Here is a 15,186-nt window from a genome sequence, read left to right on the forward strand (position 1 = left end):
GGCAGGTAGCTGTGTGTGGGGAAGTGGACAGGGGGGGGCAGGTAGCTGTGTGTGGGGAAGTGGACAAGGGGGGGCAGCAGGTAGCTGTGTGTGGGGAAGTGGACAAGGGGGGGGGGCAGGTAGCTGTGTGTGGGGAAGTGGACAAGGGGGGGGGCAGCAGGTAGCTGTGTGTGGGGAAGTGGACAAGGGGGGGGGGGCAGCAGGTAGCTGTGTGTGGGGAAGTGGACAAGGGGGGGGGGGCAGGTAGCTGTGTGTGGGGAAGTGGACAAGGGGGGAGTAGATAAGACATGGGGTCAGCAGGTAACTGTGGGTGGGGAAGTGGACAAGGGGGGGGAGGGAGGGGGAGTAGCAGAGGAGGCGGGTGGTGCAGGGTTGGTTGTCCTGCGGTTCCACCTGGCGGCCGCGGCGGGCGAGAGGAGGAGGAGGAGGAGGAGGCGGGGTTGGAGCCGGAGTTGGAGCCGGAGCCGGGGCCTTGGATCGAGGCGGCGGCCGGGGGCCGGAGCTTTCCCGTGGGCGAGGGCAGCGGCAGCAGCGGCGGCGGGGAGCGGCCATGCGTCGGCGGGGGGTCGGAGCCGGCGCTATCGCCCGCAAGAAGCTGGCGGAGGTGGGTGGCCGGGGCCGGGGTCCGGGGTCTGGGGTCTGGGGTCTGGGGTAGGCCCCGGGGACAGGCCTCACTGCTACTGGTGGTGGAACCGTGCTAGAGTCAAGAGAGTGACATTACTTGCAGCAGCACAGCAGCATAAATAAACCTCCAGGCAGGGTTTAAACTCCATTACAACAGGCAGACGCGTTGATTTAAACATTCAGCAAGCGATCAGCCATGATCATATTGATTGTCGGTGCAGGCTCGAAGGGCCGAATGGCCTACTCCTGCACCTGTTCTCTATGTGTCTAAATATTTAGAGGGATATGGGGCAAAGTTGAACACAGAACAGTACAGCACCCCCCCCCCCCCCCACTCTCACTCTAACCCCCTCCACTCACACTCCGACCCTCACCCCCCCCTCACTCTCACCCCCACCATTACCCCCCCACTCTCACTCCCAACCTTACCCCTCACTCCCACCCTCACCCCCCCACTCTCAACCCCATCCTACTCACCCCCCACTCTCAACCTCACTCCCCAATCTCACCCCCACCCTTACCCCCCACTCTCACCCCCTCCCTCACTCTCACCCTCACCCCCCTCACTCTCACCCCTCCCTCACTTCCACTCTCACCCCCCCCCCACTCTCACCCCCCTTCCTCACTCCCACTCTCACCCCCCCCCCCCACTTTCACCCCCCGTTCTCACCCTCACCCCCACTCTCACTCTTACTCCACCCCGCACTCACCCCCCCCCCCCACCTCACTGTCCCCACCTGGCCGCACACCCATTTATACCCTTCCCCCCCTTTTAAAAATAAAAATAAACTTCAGAATAAAAAATATAAAGAATATATTATTATTATTATTATTATTATTATTAAATCGTTGAAAACATTAGCGACGCAGTGGTGCTGGTTTCCGATGGTCTTACAATGCTATTTGCGACAGTGATCGCAACTTCTACTGAAGTGTGGATGGCCGTTGGCTCGCTAGGAGCTCATCCGCCCTTTGACAGGTCTTGTTTTTGGTCCTGCTGGGGGTCCACAGCCCCCTCCTCACCTGGCAAACCAGGTGAGGGAGAAGGTTTAGTCGCCCACTATCCGACCATGGAGCAGGTAGCACGGGATTACATGGTACCCTTGGCGGGGGGGAACTCCCCCCCGACTTGACAATTCAGAGTCTGAGGATCCTTCAGTGCTTCTACTCTGGGGCTGTAGAAAGCATCTTGTTCGGCAACATCACAATCTGGTTTGGGAACTGCTCTGCCCAGGACAGGAAGGCTCTGCAGAGAGTAGTGCGTTCGGCCGATCGCACTATGGGAACTACACTCGCCCCCCTGCAGGACCTATACATCAGAAGGTGCAGATCCAGAGCCAGCAACATTATGGGGGACCCCTACCACCCCAGCAACGGACTGTTCCAGCTGCTACGGTCAGGCAAACGCCTCCGCTGTCATACCGTGAAAACAGTGAGGATGAGATGGAGTTTCTTCCCACAGGCCATCAGGACTGTAAACTCTTATCTCACCCGGGACTAATTTACTGTACTAATTTACTGTTGTGTTGTGTCTTTTTTAAATTGTTTTTTTTCTAACATGTAAATACTGATTGTTCTATTCTGTTATGTCGTTTTTGCACAATCCGCAGGCATTGCCACTTCCATTTCACTGCACAGCTTGTATGTGTATTGACAAATAAAGTTGACTTGACTTGAATATATACAAAACAAGAACAGTGCAATAATGGTTCTGACATTCTCGGAGGCTATACATACATTCATTAATTCTTCCCCTCCACCTACATTCCTTCCTCTGGCTTCACAGTTCTCACCTCTTCTATCCTTATCTCCCACCTTTTGTATTTTCATCTCTTGCCTTTCTCCAATTGCCTATCAAAAACCACACTCACGTGTAGCCACCTATCATTCGCCAGGCTTTCTCCTGCCTCCTCCAGCTTTCTCCTCTTCCAGCCTTCCAGAGGTTATGAAATAAGTTTGCAAATTCAGTTTAGTTGATAGATACAGCGTGGAAACAGGCTCACCGAGTCCACTCCGACCAACGATCCCCACACACTGGGTAACACCCCTTCTTCTTCTTGCGTATGCCGTGCACAGCCTAAAGTTGTAGGACAACTTGTTCTATTTGATCTTATTTCATTGTGCACGCTGGGTTGATTGCATTCGTCGAAACAGGGCGGACCACGTGAAGGTTGCAATCTTCCACCCCATTGGGTAACACAATTTACAATTATACCAAGCCAATTGGCCTGCAAACCTGTAGGCCTTTGGTGTGGGGGTGGGGGTGGGGGGAATCCAGAGATTCCAGAGAAAACCCACGCAGGTCACGGGAGAACATATAAACTCCATACAGACATCACCCGTAGTCAGAATCAAACCCAGGTCTCCGCCGCTGTAAGGCAGCTACCCTACCGCTGAGCCACACAAGGTTTACAGAAAATGTTCAGTGACAAAATGTTCAGGAGCAGTGGACTTGTCTCCAACTTTCTGAAGAATATTTGTACCACTAAAACATTATCTGGTCTTTACCACATGTAGGTCTGTGTTGTGTGCAGATTGCTACTACCTTTTCTGAATTTCCCCAATGACTTGATTTGAAACATTATTCTTTATATGTAAACATCATTACAACCTGAGGTCATGTAATAAGCTCTGCAAATGCGAAATGGTATTTAAGTCTGACAGTAGACTGACTTGCAAACTTGATTTGTTTAGGCCAAATATAAGGAGAGAGGAACAGTGATGGCTGAAGATCAACTAATGCAGGTTAGTGCCCAATGTCTTGAGTTGAAATCTCTTCATCTGGTCATTTTTCCTGCCTGAGTTTTGCCTTTTAAATTCCTGCATCTTTTTCTGCGGAAGAAGTAGTGGACAGTTTTTCAAAAGTTTGTCCCACATTTTGCAGATGTCAAAACAGTTGGAAATGTTCAAGACTCACCTGGAGGAATTTGCCAGCAAACACAAGCAGGAGATTCGGAAAAGCTCAGAGTTTCGAGTTCAGTTTCAAGACATGTGTGCAACAATTGGAGTGGACCCCCTGGCATGTAAGTCCAGAAACACAAGGAACTGCGGATGCAGGAATCTTAAGCAAAACACAAAGTGCTGGAGGAACTCAGTGGCCCAGGCAGCATCTGTGGATGGAACGGGCAGATGATGTTTTGGGTTGGGACCCTTCTTCAGTCCTGATCCGAAAAGTCAGTACATTCCCTCCACAGATATTCATAAGTTAAAGGAGAAGAATTGGGCCATTCGGCCTATCAAGTCTACTCTGACATTCAAGCATGACTGCTCTATCTTTCCCTCTCAACCCCATTCACGTGCCTGCTGCCCATAATCCCTGACACCCGTAGTAATCAAGAATCTGTCAATCTGTGCCTTGCAGCAGCACCTGATAGCGACCCAAGGTCATGACGAACCATCGGCTCTAGAGGGCGGCGTCTCGGTGAGGGAGGCACGAGTCACGGGGTTGTTATCTGAGTTATTATTTAAGGCCGGGCAACGCCCGTGTCAGCTGAGGAGTAGGGAGCTGTATGCAGAAGAGTAAACACGTCTAGAACACACACTTGTGTCCGACTAGTGTTTGGCTGGACTCCTGCCAGTCCCCGCCACAACCTTAAAAATACCCAATGACTTGGCCTCCACTGCCGTTTGTAGCCATGAATTCCACAGATTCATCACCCTCTGACTAGAGAAATTTCTCCTCATCTCCTTTCTGTTGCCTAACCAGCACTTTGTACTTTGCATGTACTCCTGTCTATTTCTCTACAGTCAACTTTCCACAATCCATATCCGTTGGGGGTGTTGGTTAGTACAGATGGACCTTTCCTCTGCATTTATCCCATAGCATGTCTATCCTGAGGGCATTCGATGGGGCAGACTTTATTCTGCCTAATCCTTGTGATCTTTGCCCTGGCAGTGTTTGATGGTACAGTGTACAGGGAGCAGGAAAAGGGTCCCAACCCAAAACGTTGTCTACCTCTTCCCTCCATCGATGTTGCCTGAGCTAGAGAGAGGTATCTAACCCAAAATGTGTCTCTGTATGTACCTATGTACCTTCACTGTATCTAACTGTACCTGTGCTTGAAGTGTTTGATGGGGGCAGTGTCAGAGCAGAAAGTATTAGGTAGACAAAAATGCTGGAGAAACTCAACAGGTGAGGCAGCATCTATGGAGCAAAGGAAATAGGCAACTTTTCGGGTCGAAACCCGGAAGGGTTTCGGCCCGAAACGTTGCCTATTTCCTATAGTGGAGATTGTTCAACTCTTTGCATGGAGCGAAGGAAATAGGCAACTTTTCGGGTCGAAACCCTTCGTCAGACTAATGTGAGGGTGGGAGGGGCAAAGTCACGGTAATAAAACAAACAGAACATTTGCCAACAATAATTGTATTACAGATTTTTGAAAGTTTCTATTCCACTACCACTGACTTGAGGTTTATTTTTCACTCCCTCTGTAGCCAGCAAAGGATTCTGGTCTGAGATGCTGGGTGTTGGAGACTTTTACTATGAGCTGGGAGTACAGATTATTGAAGTCTGCCTGGCTCTGAAACACAGAAATGGAGGTAATACACTGACATTATTCTGCATGTGTCTCTGTGCTGTGTTCAGGGGTGGAAATATAAAAGGCACTATAATTTAGTCATCAAGTTGTACAGCATGGAAACATGCCCTTTGGCCCAACTCTTCCATGTCGACTAAGATGTCCCATCTATGCTAATCCCATTTGCCTGCGTTTGGCCCATAACCCTCTAAACCCTTCCTATCCATGTAACTGTCCAAGTGTTTTTTAAATGCTGTTATTGTACCTGCCCCAACATCCTCCTCTGGAAGCTCGTTGCATATACCCACCACCATCTGAGTGAAGAAACATAGAAACATAGAAAAATAGATGCAGGAGTAGGCCCTTCAAGGCCATTCAATATGATCATGGCTGATCATCTAAAACCAGTATCCCGTTCCTGCTTTTTCCCCAATATCCCTTGATTCCGTTAGCTCTAAGAGCTAAATCTAACTCTTGAAAAAATCCAGTGAATTGACAGAGAATTCTGGCAGAGAATTCCACAGATTCATAACTCTGGGTAAAAAGTTTTTTTCCTAATCTCAGTCCTAAATGGCCTACCCCTTATTCTTAAACTGTGATCCCTGGTTCTGGACTCCCCTAACATGGGGGGCATTTTTCTTGCATCTAGCCTGTCCAATCCTTTAAGAATTTTATATGTTTCTATAAGATCCTCTCTCATCCTTCTAAATTGCAGTGAATACAAGCCCAGTCAACCCATTCTTTCCTCATATGACAGTCCCACCATCCCAGGAATTAACCTGGTGAACCTATGCTGCACTCCCTCAATAGCAAGAATGTCCTTCCTCAAATTTGGAGACCAAAACTGCACACAATACTCCAGGTGTGGTCTCACCAGGATCCTGTACAACAGCAGTAGGACCGCCTTGCTCCTAAACTCAAATCCTCTCGCAATGAAGGCCAACATTGCACCTCCCCTTTTCCTAATCTGTCACCATTCAGATAATCTGATAGTCTGAAGGGTCTCGACCCAAAACGTCACGCAATTCTTCTCCCCAAGATGTTGCCTGTCCCGCTGAGTTACTCCAGCATTTTGTGTCTACTTACCATTCAGATAATAATATGCATTCCTGTTCCTACCACCAAAATAGATAATTTCACATTTATCCACACTATACTGCATCTGCCATGCATCTGCACACCCACCCAACCTATCCAAGTCACCCTGCAGCATCATAGCATCCTCCTTGCAGCTCACACTGCCACTCAGTAAACTTGGAGATGTCACATTTAATTCCCTCATCTAAATCGTTAATATAGAAATAGAAACATAGAAAATAGGCGCAGGAGTAGGCCATTCGGCCCTTCGAGCCTGCACTGCCATTCAATATGATCATGGCTGATCATCCAACTCAGTATCCTGTACCTGCCTTCTCTCCATACCCCCTGATCCCTTTAGCCACAAGGGCCACATCTAACTCCCTCTTAAATATAGCCAATGAACTGGCCTCAACTACCTTCTGTGGCAGAGAATTCCAGAGATTCACCACTCTCTGTGTGAAAAATGTTTTCCTCATTTCGGTCCTAAAAGATTTCCCCTTTATCCTTAAACTGTGACCCCTTGTTCTGGACTACCCCAACATCGGGAACAATCTTCCTGCATCTAGCCTATCCAACCCCTTAAGAATTTTGTAAGTTTCTATAAGATCCCCCCTCAATCTTCTAAATTCTAGCGAGTACAATTGAATTGAATTGAATTGAATTGAATCCTTTATTTGTCATTCAGACCTTTCGGTCTGAACGAAATGCTGTTGCCTGCAGCCATACATGTAATAATAACAAAACACAATAAACACAAATTAACATCCACCACAGTGAGTTCACCAAACACCTCCTCACTGTGATGGAGGCAAAAGTCTTAGAGTTACTGTCTCTTCCCTCCTCTTCTCCCTCTGCGCCGAGGCGATACCCCACCGGGCGATGGCATCAGTCCCGCGGTTCAAGCTCCGCGGCCCGCAGCTGTTGCAACGGGTGCTCCGGAAAACAGGCACCAGCCTGTGACCTGCGAGCTCCCGACATTGTCCTCCACTGGCCCGCGGCCGAGCCCCGGATCCAGGTCGCCGCCGCCTCAGCCGCCGTAGCACCGTCTCCGCCCCGCACCGGGCCGCCCACAAGGCAGCGTCTCAGCCCCGCACCGGGCTGCCCCCACGAGAGCACCTTCCAGCCGGGAGCCCCCCACACACATAACACCACCTAATAACCAAAAAAATTACTAAACTAGACAAAAAAAACAACACAAACACAACAATACAAGCCGTGTCTATCCAGTCTTTCTTCATATGAAAGTCCTGACATCCCAGGAATCAGTCTGGTGAACCTTCTCTGTACTCCCTCTATGGCAAGAATGTCCTTCCTCAGATTAGGAGACCAAAACTGTACACAATACTCCAGGTGTGGTCTCACCAAGACCCTGTACAACTGCAGTAGAACCTCCCTGCTCCTATACTCAAATCCTATATATTGTAAATAACTGGGTCCCAGCACCGAGCCTAGCTGCACCCCACTAGTCTACCTTTGAGACCTTTGTTTGGACTCATGGACTTATTGGGTCAAAGGGCATGTCGGTAGCTTATTTGGCTGTTATAAATTGACCCTAATTTGTTACAAAACTGGAGGAAATTGATGGAAGGAGGGGAGAATAAAAAAGACTGGGATTACTGCAGGATTGATGGTCAGCATGGACTTTGTGGACCAAAGGGCATGTGAGGGAGGGTGATAGTAAGGAGTTCCAGAGCTAAACATGTGCTGGCTGAAACCTCTAGAGGGCAGTGTAAATTAGGAATGTGTGAGTTACCAGAATGGGATGTGGAGATGCCGGAGGGGGGAAGGGTCGTCGGGATTGGGAGAGGGAGGGGGACGATTTGTGGACGATGGAATCAGATAAGAGGTGCTGCTGCTAGTCTGTCGGGAAGAGTTTCTTGCCCAGAGTAGATGAATCGAGGACCAGAGTACATAGGTTTACAGTGAAGGAGAAAAGATTTAAGAGGAATCTGAGGGGTAACCTTTTCACACAAAGGGTGGTGGGTGTGTGGAACAAGCTGCCGGAGGAGGTAGTTGAGGCAGGGACTATTCCAATGTTTAAGAAAGAGTTAGGCAGGTACATGGAGTGGTGAATCTCTGGAACTCTCTGCCACAGAAGGTAGTTGAGGCCAGTTAATTGGCTATATTTAAGAGGGAGTTAGATGTGGCCCTTGTGGCTAAAGGGATCAGGGGGTATGGAGAGAAGGCAGGTACAGGATACTGAGTTGGATGATCAGCCATGATCATCTTGAATGGCGGTGCAGGCTCGAAGGGCCGAATGGCCTACTCTTGCACCTATTTTCTATGTTTCTATGGATAGGACAGGTTTGGAGGGATATGGACCAAACGCAGGCAGGTGGGACTAGTATAGCTGGGACATGTTGGCCAGTGTGGGCAAGTTGGGCCTGCTTCCACGTTCTATTACTCTAAGACTTTGAGATGTATGGGGTCTGGGGCAGGAATCACCTCTCCTCCTTGTATCCTCGGACAGGCCTGATCACACTGGACGAGCTGCACCAGCGCGTGCTGAAAGGGAGAGGCAAGTTTGCCCAAGATGTCAGTCAGTGAGTAGTGGAGAGTAAAGAGAGTATCATCATGATTGCTGATTGTCTTCTCAGTTCTTTGCATTCAAATTCTGTCCTTTGCAACCCGCTCATCCAGGGACGATCTCATCCGAGCGATAAAGAAGTTGAAGTCCTTGGGCAATGGCTTCACTATTATCCCAGTGGGAGGCAGGTACCTGGTGCAGTCTGTTCCGGCCGAATTGAACATGGATCATACTGTGGTGCTGCAAATTGCAGAGGTAGGTGTCCCGATTCCTGACAGCTTCTGCTGCTTAACTCAGCGGGACAGGCAGCATCTCTGGAGAGAAGGCATGGGACCCCTTCTTGAGACTTAAAACGTCGCCAACTCCTTCCTTCAATCCAGAGATGCTGCCTGTCCCGCTGAGTTACTCCAGCATTTTGTGTCTATCTTCGGTTTACAGTTCCTTCTGAACCATCAATTTCTACTTGTGCTCTCCGTTCAACTGTTTAGTTTCAAATACTTCATGTGTTTAGATTCTGATTTATTCGGGGAAGAGAATTAACTCAGCCCATCTTATTTTTACAGAGGAATGGATACGTGACAGTCAGTGAGATCAAATCAAGCTTGAAGTGGGAGACGGAACGCACCAACCAGGTGTTGGTGGGTATTTACACTTGGTCTGGGATTCCCACGGTAACACCTTGCTGTGTTTTGGAAACTGTGAATTAGACTGTTTGCATCGAACAGCTTTCATTTCCGCACATCCTGAAATAACTTTTCAGTGCAAGGTGCTACATTCAAACAAATGGCACCAATGGGTGCAAAGTGATGAAACATAGAAACATGGAAAATAGGTGCAGGAGTAGGCCATTCGGCCCTTCAAGCCTGCACCGCCATTCAATATGATCATGGCTGATCATCCAACTCAGTATCCTGTACCTGCCTTCGCTCCATACCCCCTGATCCCCAGGGCCACATCTAACTCCCTCTTAAATATAGCCAATGAACTGGCCTCAACTACCTTCTGTGGCAGAGAATTCCAGAGATTCACCACTCTCTGTGTGAAAAATGTTTTCCTCATTTCGGTCCTAAAAGATTTCCCCCTTATCCTTAAACTGTGACCCCTTGTTCTGGACTTCCCCAACAATCTTCCTGCATCTAGCCTGTCCAACCCCTTAAGAATTTTGTATGTTTCTATAAGATCCCCCCTCAATCTTCTAAATTCTAGCGAGTACAAGCCGAGTCTATCCAGTCTTTCTTCATATGAAAGTCCTGACATCCCATCAAGAAATATAGTTTACATGTTGCTACCGACTACCTTATAGTTGATAGCTGTTGTGTGAAAAACAGTGGGCCGAAGGGCATGTGTCCGCACTCTAGTTCTAAACTATAATGAAGCTTCCCACCTTTTTCAGGAACACTTGTTGAAGGAAGGCTTGGCGTGGATTGATAAGCAGGCTCCCGACGAGCCTCAGTATTGGCTGCCTGCCCTATTCTCTGACCTGTACTCTCGGGACGTGACACCAGAGGAAGCCGATGAAAGCTTGCCATGAGAGAAATAAGTTCATCAAACCGAGGGGGAAACAACAGCACAGATTGGGACTGTAGCACTGCTGCCTGAGTGAGGGGAATTGGTGTCTGAAGATTAAAAATGTCGTCACTTGTTATTCATATCCTGTATTTAATTTTACTTAATATTTCTGGTATCAGTGTCAAAGATCTCATTCTATATTGCTGTTGGTGGCAACTTTGTGTATTGTTGAGACAGAAAAAACTACAGATGCTAGAACACGGAGAGTGGAGTAACTCAGTGGATCCGGCTGCATCTGGGGGGGGGGGGGGGTGGAATGGACAAGTGATGTTTCAGGTTGGGACTCTGCACCCTGAAACTTCATCTGTTAATTTCCCTTCGCAGATGCCGCCTGACCGGCTGTGAATACCTACAGTACTTTCATTATTTTACTGTATTGTTGCAATTATATATCTTTCTCCCAGTCTTTACCTGGGGGTTAAAGTTTGAGAGGATACAAGGAGGCAGAGGAAGTAGGAATGGGTGAGGGGAGAGTGGAGGAAATTGATCAATTTGTTATATATTCCTAAAAAATAAATGTTAACGGTCATTGCTGAACTGCAGGCCAACTGATGTCTCTGCAGCTTAGAATCAGTTCCAGCAACTGGCTCATATATTTAGAGAAATTGAATAAAAAAAAGTCAAGAAGAAGAACGTGATTTTGTTTCTGTAACTTAACGCACCAAAAACATTGTGCATCCTGTTCACATCCCATCCATGGTAGAGATTGGGACTGTAGTACTGCTACCTGAGGAAGGGAAATTGCCTGAAGGTGAGAAATGGGGATTTGTTATTCAGTTCCTGTTATTAAAGGTGTGTTGAAAACAATCCAGAAGAGTTTGAGTTTTTCACGGCGTTCGGTTACTTTAAGTAATGGAGAGTTTCCAGTCTGCATTGAGTCTTTTACCACAATGAAACAGGCCCTTTGGTCCGACTAATCCATGCCGACCAAGATGTCCCATCAAATGGTTTCATTTGTTAATAGTCCTCTTCGCCATGTCTCACTTTCTTGTAGTTCATTAAAACCAACTTCAGGCTTCATGGCAGCTCATTTTACGTAACTGCCTCTAAGAGCTGATCGGAGCCAAATGTGGATTGTGTGCCAGTTTTGTCCTGAGGTTTATTTTAGTTCACGATAACCTATAATTATTTATCAGTTTTATTTTTAAGGGGCCCTGACCTGCAGCGTCACCTATCCAGAGATGCTGCCAGACCTGCTGAATTACTCTGGCACTTTGTCTTTTTGTAAATTCTCACTGGATTGTACAGTTTAACACCTTACACCTTGGTTTTTCTCCCACCCTCATTCAGACCTAACACTTTGTCTCCTTGATCTTCATGCAAAGAACTTTAACTTGTTATAGAGAGTAATACCCACTGTACAGGTCTCAATCCAAGTGCATAAACACAGGTCTAAGGTGATGTTTTGGTACAGTGCGATGTATATCCAAGGCCACATATAACATGCGATCTGGACATAAATAATCACTCTATTGAAGAATAGCAGAGCCGTCTCGTATTAATCCATCGATCGTCATGACGGAAAAAATTTCAGCATTCAGTTGGTGGGGAGTTACTGTGTGCAAAATAGTCGACACTTCCTAAAACTGAGTACACGGCAACAAGACGCACTCACGCCACACGTCCTTCCTTTCTGGCAAGGTAACTGTTATACATTCTCTTGGGTGGAAACTTTCGATTGCCAGAGTGAGCAACACCGGAAATTGGAGGAACAGCACCTCATATTCCGCCTGGGTTGCTTGTGTCCCGATGGCATGAACGTTGAATTCTCCCAGTTTTGCTAGCCCTTGCTGTCTCCTCCCCTTCCTTAACCCTCGAGCTGTCTCCTCCCATCCCCCCGCCCTCGGGCTCCTCCTCCTCCCCTTTTCCTTCCTTCTCCCCCCCCCCACCCCCTATCAGTCTGAAGAAGGGTTTCGGCCCGAAACGTCGCCTATTTCCTTCGCTCCATAGATGCTGCTGCACCCGCTGAGTTTCTCCAGCATTTTTGTGTACCTTCGATCTTCCAGCATCTGCAGTTCCTTCTTGAACACTTTCGATTGGATATTGCTTCTGTCAAAGTAGATTCTCCTGTTTCTGTAGAGTACCCCAAAACATTCTCATACACACCTGCAGCAAGATTGAAGAGACAGTCAACGACCGAAACGTTGCCTATTTCCTTCGCTCCATAGATGCTGCTGCACCCACTGAGTTTCTCCAGCACTTTTGTCTACTCTGGAGTAACTCAATGGGTCAGACAGCATCTGCAGAAGAATGGACATTTTGGGTCAGGACCTTTCAAGATTTGATCTGATTTATGATCAACCCACTGCATGTTAATTAGTTTGAGTGACTTTTACCAGATCGTTCCAACTCAGTTTAGTTTAGAGACACAGCGCGGAAACAGGCCCTTTGGCCCAGCGAGTCCCCGCCGACCAGTGATGCCCACACATTAACACTATCCTACACACACTAGGGACAATTTACTATTTTACCAAGCCAATTAGCCTACAAACCTGTACGTTTTTGGAGTTGCTCTCAGTTCAACTGAACACTTGCATTGTGGACACAAATGTCTGCAAAGGAATAGCTGGAAAGGTTTGCAAGGCTCTTAAGCAATTACAGACGGGATTAAATGATTTGTTTTTCCCAACAGCCTGTGTAATTAACTGAATGGCTTTCTTCTGCACTAAGATCTCGACGAATGATCGCGACAAATCTGGTGCACTCTCCCATCATGGGTCTATTTGCAAAGAATGAGGCAGCACAAGAATCATGCGTTGTGTAAATTTTCTGCTATCAGCAAATTTTTATTGCACCAAAAAATTCAATAGTTGCTTATATACAATATGAAACAAATAGACATCAGTGCTTTACATAGTTTGCATATTAGTTGTTAACCACAATTAGACAGTCCTTAACAGATGCAGGTGGTTAAATCGGTGTCATAACCCAGCCTGAGTAGCATTACTGGATCTCCTATCACCCAGGGACTAGCTAGTAACCCCTTCCCTCATGTGTAGGAAGGAACTGTAGATTCTGGTTCACACCGAAGATAGATGGAAAATGCTGGAGTACCTCAGCGGGTCAAGCATCATCTCTGGAGAAACGGAACAGATGACTTTTCGGGTTGGAAAAAGGGTCTCGATCTGAAACGTTACCTATTCCTTTTCTCCAGACATGCTGCCTGACCCGCTGAGATATTCCAGCATTTTGTGTCTTAATCTCCTCCCTCATGTTGCCTTGTTGGATAATGTCCTTGCTCACCACTAACGGGCACTGGAATGTACTTTCCAGCTGGAGAACTTAAACCGCTGCAGGGAGCCGTGAAAAGCCGATGAATGGCCATTCCCCCAGATACATTTTCACCACATAAGGAAGTCGATCAGAGACAAAAACTAGTGCAGCACTGCCTGGCATCATAAACCGAGAGATCACCTGTATGTGTGGTCCATCCGGCCCAGCTTGCCATACAAGGAGTCACTGCAGTGAGATGTCGCTAACACGAGTAGCCCAGGCTGAACAAACCAATGTGTGGAAAGGAACTGCCGATGCTGATTTATACCGAAGATAGACACAAAATGCTGGAGTAACTCAGAGGATCAGGCAGCATCTCTGGAGAAAATCCGAGAGGTGATGTTTCGGGTCGGGACCGTTCTTTAGACTCTGAAGTATGAAGAAGGGTCCCGTCCCGAAACATCACCCATCCTTTTTCTCCAGAGATGCTGCTTGACCTGCCGAGTTAGTCCAGCATTTTGTGTCAATCTTCTGAACAGACCAATCTTTAATTTACAAAAGGAGGTGCAAGCAGGTGTTTTACATGAAGTTCTCACTTCAGTATTTTCTCTCCCCACTCGTTGCCGAGATACCTGCACCCCATCCAGATGCCTGCAGTGACTTGCAGGATGTTTGTGGACAAGAGTGGAGACGGCACAGTGCCTTTTCAGGCCAACATACAAACACTTGAGGCATTGGCGGAGGATGACGAGCTTGGGCAGACCGACTGAGGGCACCAGTGTCAACTCCATCACAATCACAAATCAGAACACTCAGTCCTGCACAACCCTGGGTCTCCCGACATTTACCTGGGGCTTGAAAGAAAAAGAAAAAAAAGAAATCCAAATAATTGGTTTAAAGTGAAAAAAAAAGCATTTGATTAGTGCAGGGACGGAGTAAAGAAGACCAAACTCAAGTGGTCTTCTGTGGGAAAATTTCTTTTTGACCAGAATCAGCTTCAAGGCTTGCCTGCCTGTACAAAAAAACCACTGGTTTCCAATCCTTGTGAAAGACAATTCAGCAAAGACTTTCAGGGAGGTTCTGTGTGCTTCTTCGTTGGACCCTAACAAGTATGCTTCAACGGTACCCTAGTGAATATACCCTTCGAACTACAACCTTCCTGCCACTAACAACATCATTTGCAATCCAGTGGATGTCTTTGCAAGGAAGAAAGTCAATGATGCACTGTTTGTTTATCCTTCTGATGCTTTGCATCAGACAGTACTCATGCAAGCCTTTGGGTTAGAAAGAATATCTTGGCAGCTAATTTTGGAACCACACTTTTCGATACATTGGGATCCACGAGTATAATAAACTACTGCTTTCACAAACTACTGCTTAAAATGGACAAATCAATCATGAAATTAATTACAGCCCAGTGGACTAGAGAGCAACAATCTATTATCCATTCACCCATTTACAACATTCCAATAATCCTGTTCAAGAAGGAACTGCAGATGCTGGAAAAACTCAGCGGGTGTGGCAGCATCTATGGAGCGAAGGAAATAGGTAACGTTTCGGGCCGAAACCCTTGAAGGGTTTCGGCCCGAAACGTTGCCTATTTCCTTCGCTCCATAGACGCTGCCGCACCCGCTGAGTTTCTCCAGCATTTTTGTC

At 47.4% G+C, this 15,186-nt stretch overlaps 1 protein-coding gene across 1 annotated transcript; it reads left to right on the plus strand.

The window, feature by feature from the left end:
• Window positions 1-445: 445 nt before the first annotated feature.
• On the plus strand, window positions 446-11,126 carry snf8 (SNF8 subunit of ESCRT-II). The gene is made up of 8 exons (XM_033034941.1): window positions 446-604; window positions 3,319-3,369; window positions 3,509-3,647; window positions 5,059-5,163; window positions 8,692-8,764; window positions 8,862-9,003; window positions 9,312-9,386; window positions 10,142-11,126. Exons 1-8 carry the CDS (start codon window positions 551-553, stop codon window positions 10,277-10,279), a joined length of 777 nt encoding a protein of 258 aa, XP_032890832.1. The 5' UTR covers window positions 446-550; the 3' UTR covers window positions 10,280-11,126.
• The last annotated feature ends 4,060 nt before the right edge of the window (window positions 11,127-15,186 follow it).

Source organism: Amblyraja radiata, chromosome 16 (assembly GCF_010909765.2).
Source record: "Amblyraja radiata isolate CabotCenter1 chromosome 16, sAmbRad1.1.pri, whole genome shotgun sequence".
NCBI classification, from domain to species: domain Eukaryota; kingdom Metazoa; phylum Chordata; class Chondrichthyes; order Rajiformes; family Rajidae; genus Amblyraja; species Amblyraja radiata.